Consider the following 11649-nt stretch of genomic DNA (forward strand, 5'->3'; position numbering starts at 1 on the left):
ATAGATACATTTATCAGTGAATTCTTACATTTGGTATCATGCAGCAAAGGCCCTTTGAACAGATAGGAAGAAACTGTGATGAAGTGTTTTGTGGGGACAAATCACAAAAGTCACAAAAATGATTGTGCTGGTTTTGGTAGTGGGCTGCATGTGCATGATATCTGCTGGAGGGGCAACCCCCCCCCCAACCTATACATAAATTCCTGCAACATTCGTCTGCTATAATAATTATTCTCTCCGTCTTGTACATATTATAAAATGAAATAAAAAATATAATCTCACACACACGCGCCCACAGTTCCCCTTAGTGCTCAAGGGGCCTTATTACTCCCGTGTAACTGTGTCGGCACTGCAACCTCTGGAAATGCTGCAATTTCCCTTTTTCCTCTTGCTGTTGCAACCCAGCGTTGCTTGGTTTCCTTTTTGAAATTTGTTTTTTTCTGCTGGAAGAAATCTCTAAACGTCACGTGTAAGCTGGCGCGCGGGCGCAGCAACGGCGAGAACAACTTTCCCGGAAAACTCGCCCTCCCCGCCGCCCGCCCACCAGAGGAGGAGCCGAGGGCTGATCAGCTGATCGCCCTGGCGGGATCAGCTGGTGCTGCTAGATCCCTTCCGCGATTGGGTGGCAGGAAGGAGTCAGGTGATCCAGCCTTGCAGGGCAGCGACTAGCAGGCGCCGCGCGGGGCACCATGGTGAGCCGGGGGCGCATTGCGCGCGGGTGCCCAAAAAGGGCTTGCTGCGCCGCCTGGAGGGCGGGTGCCAACGCCCTGGGGCCCCGGGCACCCACACCTTTCGGTGCCAGGGCTGCGCACGCTGCATGGCACCCAGGGCCCCTGGCACCCACGGTGGCGGGGCCAAGCTGGCACCCCTGTCTTCGAGGCAGGGGCTCCCGGCGAGGCTCCGAACTTGGCTGGTGCCAGAGATGGGCACCCCTGGATCCTCGCCTTCCCTCGCGCTGGATCCGGAAGCGGCAGCTGGCGCGGCGGGATGCTGCAGCCCGAGTGCTGACGATCCTGTCCCCGTGCAGCGCTTTTGCGTCTTCGCGCACAGCCCCGGGCGACTTGGCACATAGCTGTCAACCTTCCCTCTTTTTTTGCGGGAAATTCCCTTATTCCGGCGCCGTTTCCCGCTGCTATCCCAGATTGTTAGATATCCCATAGACTGTCCCCAGGACAGGTGAGGCTACTGATCCCTTATTTTCGAGGCTGCTGCTCCCTTATTTTCAAATCTGAAAGTTGACAGCTATGACTTGGCACCGGCCTCTGGGCGAGGGCCCCATGCCACATACAAGCCGGCAGACTCAGCCAGGAGCATTGGGACGGGGTGGGGGCGCCTGGTTCACTCCCCCTCAAAAACTCTGTGCCCAGGACCACACACCCACACCCACACCTGACACACACACACTATGCCCGTGGGCTACGGAAATGTCTGCCTTACCTTTCGGGTTTTCTGCTGTCAAGAGAATAGGAGGCTGTATTCTGAGTTTTTTCACTGAAATTTCCACTGAAAGGGGGAAAGCATGTAAAGTCTCGTTCAAATTCACTTCTCCATGGGTTGGATAGCCTCTTGTTTTCTGCTACATGCCAAAAACTAGGTTGCTAAAACAAACTCTTGACTGGTCACAGGCACTAATGTTATTTCTTCCATCCAGAGGTTTCGGTTCTGCGGCGATTTAGACTGCCCTGATTGGGTCTTGGCAGAAATCAGCACATTGGCTAAAATAGTAAGTGCTCTTCTTTTCTCTGCTGGTGTGCATGCCATTTCTGTTAGGATGTGTTGGCGGTGGCACTTGACCACTGGTTCCTTGTTGGACTTACTCTGATCTCTGTAGAACTCATGGCTGAGTCTGTGACTCCTTTACTCAAAGAACTGCACTGGTTGGCAACTTGCTACTGGGCTGAGTTCAAGGCCCAGTGAACTATTAGTATATCAAGCCCTGAACATCTGGGGACCCAGATGTGCCCACTCAGACACTTTGATCAGCAGAATTGGCACTCTTACATGTGCCATATACCTGCCTATTCTGCATCTGCAAGAAATTGATCTTTTAGTGTGGCAGCACCTGCACATTGGAACTCCCTGCCTATTGATATCAGGCGGGTGCTTTGACGGTATTCTTTTGGCCAACGTCTATAAACAGTTTTGTTTAGACAAGCCTACCCAGATATTTTAAAAGTTGCATATACGACAGCTGCAAGAATTATGCTAGCACAAAATTGGAAATTAGAAGTAATACCCAACATAAGTGACTGGCAGGTTAAAATGATAAATTATGCTGAGCTTGATAGAATACCAGGAAGATTAAGGGACCAAGACGAACAGAAATTTCATGATAATTGGAAGAAATATTTAACGTATATGGAATTTAAATCTCAGGTGACACTGGCGGGGTTGAAATAACTCTAACAGCGGGAAAGACCTATGTAAAAGAGGTAAAAAGTACACAACTATATAATTTATTCGATACTTACCAAAGGAGTGGAGGGAAGTCCAAGGTTTAGTTGAGATTAACTTAGTTATGTATTTTATTTATGATTTCTGAAGTGGATATAATTTGTATAAGGTATAAGGTATGTGGTGGATTTTTTGTTTATGTTTTTCCTGTATATATGTGCAATATGAATAAAAATTTATAAATAAATAAAAAAGATATTTAAAAGTTGGTGGGAATTTTAATAGGTTTTTAGTCTATATTTTATTTTATATTTCAAAAGTTTTTAATTATAATTTTTTTCTTATGGATAATTTTGTTTTATCTTTTTTGTGTACCACTTTGAGGGTTTTCCTTTTGTTTTTTTACAATCAGTGTATAAAGTTTATAGAATAAATAAGTAAATAAATGTTGTTGGATGAACCTGCTGCAATATTCCACTATATATCCAGCAAGCTTGAAAAAGTCAGAGTGTTGGTGGGGAGGTGTAAGTGCTTCTGTTTTCTTGGTCAGAAATAGTTGGACGTTACCCCATCAAAGACAGCATTATCCACTGTTGCTTAAAAAGTCCAGGCTGTTGTGGGGACTGATCAGCTTTGGGTGGAGTTTATGAAGAAGCTGGTGTTACAGGCAAAAAATCATCAGGTGTTTTTTCCCCCTTCATGTTATTCTCCTAGTCCTCAGTGAAGCTGAAGTTGATCTGTGCCCAGGTGCTGAAGGATCTGCTTGGGGACGGGATTGACGTAAGCCAGTTTTCTCTTGTTTGACATGTATTTGTGTAGACCCAACAATTGTACGAGATTTGATCTTCCATCATACGACTTCTGGTGATGTGTTTTGAGCTCTCCCAGCCTGCGGTCATCCTGATGGACCTGCAGCTCCCATCACCCCTGACCTTTGACTGGTCTAGATGGAGCTGATGGGAGCACCAGGTTGGGGAAGATTGGTTTAAAGCAGGTAGGAGGTCTTCTTGAAGGCGGATATTTGTATGGCCAACACTTTCAGGCTTGTGTTTTTGAATGGGCCCTTGCATGACTTCCTGAGAGGTCAGGAAGAGTAAACCACTCCAGATTCATCTGCATAGACCAACTGCATTTGTTTTTTCTGATGCTTCCTGAAGCAGCAGCAGCAACAACAACAACAACATTGCGCTGTAGCTGTAGCCCTAGAAATTTAGGGGCATGTCTGACTTGGAATCCCCGTGATCCAGTTCTTCCTCCAGAGAAGTGTTTGTGTGTCGTGATAGAGCATCCCAAAACTGGAGATCACGCTCGAAAGCATATTTGGGCTGGTTCCACTGTCCCCCCCAGTTATATTTTCAACAACAAACTTATGAGGTGGGTTATGCTGAGAGACAGCAATGGTCCCAGAGTTACCCATTGACTTTTGTGGCTCAGCAGGTGTTTGAACCCGGATTTCCCTAGTCTTAGCCCAAGACTCTTAGCCCCTACGCCACCCTCCCTGTCCCTAGCACAATTTACACACAGTTGACATGATTCAGGAGCCACCCCTGGGAAGTGGTTTTGCAGTGGAAGCAGAGCTGCCAATAGGACTCTGTGCCTGTGGAGGAACGGGGACTTCACATTGCATTGGAAAACTCATAAGTGGTGCAGATCTCCCAAAGTTAAGTGTGATCTGATCTGGGGTTTTTCTCTTGCAGTATGAAAAGGTTCTAAAGCTAACGTCAGATGCCAAGCTTGGTGAGTGTCGTTTTCTACTTTTCCCAGTATGACTGAGTCATGTGTTTCTCCTGCCTGAATTCATTGACCAACTGCTTTGATCAGCAGAATTGGCACTCCTACAGGTGCTACATAATACCTGTTCTGCATTTGTAAGAACTCGGTCGTTTAGTGTGACAGTGTCTGCACTTTAGAACTCCCTGGCTCTTGCGATCAAGGAGGTTGCCTTCACTGTACACTTTTTGTCGCCTGCTAAAAACATTCTTGGGACGTGGCTGGCGCTGTGGTGTAAACCACTGAGCCTTGGGCTTGCCGATCAGAAGGTTGGCGTTTCGAATCCCTGCAACGGGGTGAGCTCCCGTTGCTCAGTCCCTGCTCCTGCCAACCTAGCAGTTTGAAAGCACGTCAAAGTGCAAGTAGATAAATAGGTACTGCTCTGGCGGGAAGGTAAACGGCGTTTCTGTGCGCTGCTCTGGGTCGCCAGAAGCGGCTTAGTCATGCTGGCCACATGACCCGGAAACTGTACGCCAGCTCCCTCAGCCAATAAAGCGAGATGAGCGCCGCAACCCCAGAGTCGGCCACGACTGGACCTAATGGTCAGGGGTCCCTTTAGAAGAAGAAGAAGAAGAAGAAGAAGAAGAAGAAGAAGAAGAAGAAGAGGAGGAGGAGTTTGGATTTGATATCCCGCCTTTCACTCCCCTTCAGGAGTCTCAAAGCGGCTAACATTCTCCTTTCCCTTCCTCCCCCACAACAAACACTCTGTGAGGTGAGTGGGGCTGAGAGACTTCAAAGAAGTGTGACTGGCCCAGCAGCTGCATGTGGAGGAGCGGAGACGCGAACCCGGTTCCCCAGATTAGAGACTACCGCTCTTAACCACTACACCACACTGGCTCTCTTTACCTTTACCTTATCTTCTTCCAGAAGGCAGAAGCTGAAAGAGATCATTTCCGGGGTGCGCACTATCCTGCGCTATCTCTGCAGCTTTCTTATGGCACCTGCAAGCATAGATTTGATTCAAGGTGGGAAGAGTGCAACCAATTATTCTCTCTGCAATCTTTACAACCCTGGACAGCATTGTTTTTCCCCTGACCGTGCAGCTCCCAAACCACACACACAGACCATACGTTAATACACTCTCCACAGTACAATGGTAAAATGCCATTGACCTGATCCCGCAGACTCTCACGACTGCTGCGCATGTTTCTCTTTCTCCTCTCGGCAGAGTCTGGGGATGTGAAGGCTACCATTGCTGTTCTGGGCTTCATCCTCTCCAGCGCTGCCAAGCACAACGTTGACGGCGAGTCCCTCTCCAGCGAGCTCCAGCAGTTGGGACTGCCTAAAGGTGAGCAGAGGAGACAGAAAGGGAAGCAGTGACGAAGGGAAAAGGGGGACCTCTATTCCAGCCCAAGGGCCACATTTCCTTGTGGGCAGTCTTCCGGGGGACACATGGCAGCGGTAGGTGGAGCCAAAGGCAAATGTGGGTAGAGCAACAGTTGTGACTTTGCAATTTAGGCTGCATTCCAGCTGTGCAGAAGCCTCGGAGATGGGGATCTTTTGCCCCTTCCAGTCCCATGAGCCCAGGCCAGCAGAGTCAGGAATGATGGGAGAAGGGGGCAGCTGTAGTCTGGCGACCCCTGAAAGACCACAGGTTCCCCTGCAACAACCTGAGCCTTTGGGAGACTGGCAGTCAGCGTGACTGGCAGTCAGACTAGGGCCCTGCGGGACCTGACATCCTTCCGCAGGGCCTGCAAGACAGAGTTGTTCCACCAGGCCTTTGGTCAGGGCGCAGCCTGACTCCCTCCTCTGGCAACCTGCACAGAATCTTGCTTAATCGGTTGCCATTAATTTGATTTTAATTAATTTTTATAATGAAATATTTTTAGAATGTGTGATTATTTGATTATTTGATTGTTTGATTATTTGATTATTATTGTTAGCCGCCCTGAGCCCGGCTTCGGCCGGGGAGGGCGGGATATAAATAAATTTATTATTATTATTATTATTATTATTATTATTATTATTATTATTATTTCTGGGCAGTGGTGCTACATCACATTAAAATGGTGGGAAGGTCTGGAGCAGGGGTAGGCAACCTAAGGCCCGGGGGCCGGATGCGGCCCAATTGCCTTCTCAATGCGGCCCATGGACGGTCCGGGAATCATTTACATGAGTAGAATGTGTGCTTTTCTTTAAAATGCATCTCTGGGCCTGCCTGGTGTTTTTACATGAGTAGAATGTGTGCTTTTACAGTGGTACCTCGGGTTAAGAACTTAATTTGTTCTGGAGGTCTGTTCTTAACCTGAAACTGTTCTTAACCTGAAGCACCACTTTAGCTAATAGGGCCTCCCGTTGCTGCTGCGCTGCCGCCACATGATTTCTGTTCTCATCCTGAAGCAAAGTTCTTAACCCAAGGTACTATTTCTGGGTTAGCAGAGTCTATAACCTGAAGTGTATGTAATCCGAGGTACCACTGTATTTAAAATGCATCTCTGGGTTATTTGTGTGGCATAGGAATTTGTTTATCCCCCCCCCCCAAAAAAAATATAGTCCAGCCTCCCACACGGTCTGAGGGATGGAGCCCACAGCTGAAAAAGCTTCTTGACCCCTGGTCTAGAGTGAGAGCTCATTTTTGCACGTGTTTCGTTGTTCCCCATCCCTCTTTGCATTGCAGAACATGCCACAGGGCTGTGCCGGTCCTATGAGGAGAAGCAAAGCCCCCTGCAGGACAGCCTTAGGGGGTGCAGCCTGAGGTGTAAGTGAAGCCATCGGAATAGCCATATATATATTCATATATTTGAATATCTACCTACCTACCTACCTACCTACCTACCTATCAAGGCTGAATCCTATTGCCACCTATCAGACTAAACAGAATTGGAAAGATCTGAGTGGGGAAAAAATGCTCCTTTAAATATGACCTTTCTATACTTTTAACTATATTTTTTACATAAATACAGTGGTGCCCCGCAAGACGAATGCCTCGCAAGACGGAAAACTCGCTAGACGAAATAGTTTTCTGTTTTGGAGGTGCTTCGCAAAACGAATTTCCTATGGGCTTGCTTCGCAAGACGAAAATGTCTTGAGAGTTCCTGCAGGTTTTTTTTCCTCCCCCCCCCCTTTTCTAAGCCGCTAAGCCGCTTATCCGCTAAGCCGATAAGCTGCTAAAAGCCACTAAAAGCTGCTAAAAGCCGCTAAACAGCTAATAGCGCTAATCCGCTAAGCCGTCAATGGGCTTGCTTCGCAAGACAAAAAAACCGCTAGACGAAGAGAATTGTGGAACGGATTCTTTTCGTCTTGCGAGGCACCACTGTACACGCCTTTCACTTTTATTTTAATCTAACTCTCCCCTGCAATGATGAGTGCACTCTCTTGTTTTCCTTATAACTTTCCTTTACTTGCACCTAAGCTTCTTTCCGCGCTATGAATCTCTGTTTTAATTCTCTCATTTTTTAAAAAAAAAAAGTTTTTTGATAGAAGCAAAAGTAAACACAGCACGCTTCTGAACTGAGTGTGATTTGCAGTTAGATTAATTCATTAATTAGCAATGTGCTTCATGAATCTGAGGGTGCCAGGCCTCGCAGAGCGCATTCCTGATCTCTCGGCAACCTCTGTCTGCAGTGAACCGACTGGATTCTGTCTCCTGGAGAGTGGATTACACCCTTAGCTCCAGCGAAATCCAGCAGGTCAACGAGCCCATCGTGCACCTCAAGTTGAACGTGAAAGATGTTGACCGTGGGGTACAGGAGCCTGTTGCCATGATGCTGTCGGCAGAGAAGTTCCGCGTCTTGCTTGCAGGTGAGATCCCAGAAATCATCATCAGAGGAGCAAAGACTGAGTTCAGGGGCACTTTTCTGCAACCAGGTCCTGCGTGTTGTAACACTCTGCCTGAACTCATGAGGGGATGGTGGAGGGGGACACACGACAGGGATTCTGAGGCTATTTGCAAGGGCTGGGCAAGTCCAGGGGGATGTTGGCATCTTCACTCAACTTATTCATTATTTCTTAAATTTCTCGACATCCCAAGGATGACAGGGCAGTTTACAATATAAAGACACAAAAAATATATAACATATAGTAAGAAGCAAACAAAATGCCCCCCACCACACATAGTTTTAAAAGTCATAAAGGTAAAGGGACCCCTGACCATTAGGTCCAGTCGTGACCCACTCTGGGGTTGGGGCGTTCATCTCGCTTTACTGGCCGAGGGAGCCGGCGTACAGCTTTTGGGTCATGTGGCCAGCATGACTAAGCCACTTCTGGCAAACCAGAGCAGCGCACGGAAACGCCGTTTACTTTCCCGCTGGAGCGGTACCTATTTATCTACTTGCACTTTGACATGCTTTCGAACCGCTAGGTTGGCAGGAGCAGGGACCGAGCAACGGGAGCTCACCCCATTGCGGGGATTCGAACCGCCAACCTTCTGATCGGCAAGCCCTAGGCTCTGTGGTTTAGACCACAGCGCCACCTGCGTCCCTTAAAAAGTCATAGATTGTTTAATTAGTCAAAGGCCTGGGAGAAGAGGGATGTTTTTGCCTGGGGCCTAAAGATATGTAATGAAGGGACCAGGTGAGCCTCCTTAGGGACAGCATTCCACAAACAGGGAGCCACTGCAGAGAAGCCTGTTTTTGTGTTGCCACCCTCCGGACCTCTCGTGGAGGAGGCACACGAAGAAGGGCCTTGGGTGATGATTACAGGATCTGGGTCAGTCCATATGGGGAGAGGCAGTCCTTGAGGTATTGCAGTCCTGAACCATTAAGGCTTTATAGGTCAAGAGCAGCCCAGAATTGAATTGGGCCCAGAAGCTAATTGGCAGCCAGTGCAGTCTTGCCCCAGGGAGCACCCCGGCTGCTGAATTCTGCACCAGCTGTAGTTTCTGAGCAGTCTTCAGAGGCAGCCCCATGTATAATGTATTTTTTCACCCTCTGCCCCTTCCTGTTTTGTTTTGCTTCTGCTGCTGCTAGAACTGAAGCAGGCTGAAGCAGTCATGAAGACGCTTGACTGAGGAGCTTCCAGGATGGGCGGTGCTGTGGCTGGAATGAGCTTTTGCCGCAAGCTGAAAAATCTTAATTGGACGGTTGCTTCAGAAAGAGGGAGACCTTGCGTCCAACAAGTTTTTCCCCAGTGACTGCAGGGCAAGAGGCTGTTACCAGAATCCGTCCCTCTCTTCCGACTCGTTGTGTTCAAAGCCTAAGGCTGTTCTCGTTGTTTGGTTGTCTGGCCAGGGTGGGTAATATTTCTGAATGCAAATGACGGGTGTCCATGTTTGTTTAAACATTTTATTTCACTGAAATCTCTTCGCAGTCAGAAAGTTGGTGCAGTGGGGAGTGGACTGGAATAGAACCTGTGCCTCTGATGTGCTGGACTTCATTGTCCCCCGCCAGGAGAGAGTTTAAGAAATGGCACCACCTTCCCACTTTGAGTCATGCCCTGTCAACTCAGAGCCACAGCAGCTTAGAGAACCCCAAGAGTTTCTTGGCCCTTGTGATGGTATCTGTGTCTAGCGCCGCAAGACCACTGTGGGAATCAAAATCACCTCACCTCATTCTCTCAGGAGAAGGGACATCAATCTCATCCTACCCTGTTCTTTTGTTGCAAATGTTGGAAGCCCCAACAGACTTCCATTCATGACTTTCTTGCTCCCGTTTCCTTCTTCCCCTATTGCAGGGACATTGACCTGTAACCCTTCAGATGTTGCTGGACTACAACTCCCATCATCCTTGGCAGTGCTGGCTGGGACTGATGGGAGTTGGAGTCCAGCAACACCAGGAGGGCTATAGGCCCTTCTTCTCCAAGTAAAAGAAACCTGGGCTGTTCCTTCTGTTTTCCAGCAATCCATCTGTGTGTGGATTGTGGAAGGAAGGGCAAAATAGCCTGTCCTCTCTCTTGCCAGATTCTTGATTTTTTTTTTGTCCTGTGAAGGCTCTTTGTATCACAGGGAAGAGAAAGGTATGTGTGTCGACATCTCTCCATGTGCTTGAACCTTCATATCTTTAAATCCCAAAGGTTGCTCTTTGTACTGTTTCTATATTTTGCAGAACAGGAGAAAATTAAATCTTACTACACCCAGAACTCTTGTCAAGTGTTTTTATTGAGTCCTCCTGGAGACAGTATTTCTGGTGACAAGAGAAGGAATTGTTCAGTTATCAAAGGTTTAAGACTGCAATCCCAAATATTTTATAGATAGAGTTTGTTGTTTAGTAGGAAAACTCAACTTGAGATGGCTTCAGCAGTAAAAAAAAAAGATTAAGCAGAAGCAGATTTGGTAAGAAACGAACATTGCTGTAGCAGAAGAATGAATAATCAGAAGAAGAGCTGGGCATTCCACAGCAATGTCTGTGTCTGAAAAGGTCCTGTTTCTATGGGGGGGGGACGACCGCTGAGCTTCCAAACGAGGGTCAGGGCTTCTGAGCTCTATGAGAATGCATGGGAGGAAAAACATATACCTGTGAGATCACCATACTCCAATTTGCCTTCCCAACTGCTTCGATCTGTGGAACTATTTATGCAATAGATAAATAGAAGAAAAAGTAGCCCATAGAAACTTTTGGGTTCTCGGAGCCAAGGCAATCCAACTTTGCATGCCAAGTGGGCCACAAGAATTCTTGGACACGGAACTTGCGAGCTCTACACTGCATTGTCACGCAGGAGGAGGCAGAGAGCAAGGCCAAAATTTGACGCCCTTGCGCTGCCTTCCCCAAACCAGCTAAGCGAGGTGCCAGGCTTAGGGGAGGAGAGCAAATTTCTTACACTTGATTGTAAAAAAAAACCCCTCAAAGTGGTTTACAAAAATAAGATACCTGCTACTTGTGCATGGATGATACACATTTGGCCCAATGAGGATGATTGGCTCTCAGTAAGAAACAAGTAGGAGCAAAGGAAGTTGCCTTAAATGGAGTCAGGGTTGGTCCACCTCGTACCATTGACACTGTGTGGCTGTGGCTCTCCAGGGTTTCAGAGGGTGGCCGTCTTGTCCCTCCTAGCCCCCCCCCCCCCGATGCTCAGGGTTGAAACAGGGGCCTTCTGTGGGCAAAGGTGATGTTCCAACACCAGGCTATGGTTAATAATAATAATAATGGGATTTCTTAACCACCATATGGTCACAAGGCAGGTTACAGCATGATCAAAATATCAGAACAATTTAAGGGGCCATTGGTTTCCCCTCCTCCTTGAACAATCTCCCTCCAAGCAGGGGATTAGAAGAACAAGGACCCAATCAGAATCGGTGCCTAACTTTTCATTATTTATCCCTTCCCTTGCCTGACTTTAAAGAAAATAAAAAGTCCTTAATGCTGAATAAACTTGGGGTACTTTAAAAAGAACAGCATAAGAGCATGATAAGCAGAGTCTTCTGGACCGGGCCCCGCCTGCTCTTCTTAACCATGGCCTGATCTTTTCACGCCGCCACCACACACCTCCAGTGGCAGCGAGTTCCATAGACTCTGCAGGATGAAGAAGTTTCTCCAGCTTTCCTTGAACTTGGGTACCCCCAGGTGTTGTTGTTGTTGTTGTTTAGTTGTTTAGTCGTGTCCGACTCTTCGT

The 11649-nt window shown here is 47.7% G+C and overlaps 1 protein-coding gene across 1 annotated transcript; it reads left to right on the forward strand.

The window, feature by feature from the left end:
- The first annotated feature begins 579 nt into the window (after positions 1–579).
- On the forward strand, positions 580–10179 carry COMMD4 (COMM domain containing 4). The gene is made up of 8 exons (XM_081876493.1): positions 580–692; positions 1652–1723; positions 3109–3174; positions 4092–4131; positions 5333–5452; positions 6782–6862; positions 7729–7905; positions 9072–10179. Exons 1-8 carry the CDS (start codon positions 690–692, stop codon positions 9110–9112), a joined length of 600 nt encoding a protein of 199 aa, XP_081732619.1. The 5' UTR covers positions 580–689; the 3' UTR covers positions 9113–10179.
- Positions 10180–11649: the final 1470 nt, after the last annotated feature.

Source organism: Podarcis erhardii (assembly GCF_964252035.2).
Source record: "Podarcis erhardii genome assembly, chromosome: 9".
Classification (NCBI taxonomy): domain Eukaryota; kingdom Metazoa; phylum Chordata; class Lepidosauria; order Squamata; family Lacertidae; genus Podarcis; species Podarcis erhardii.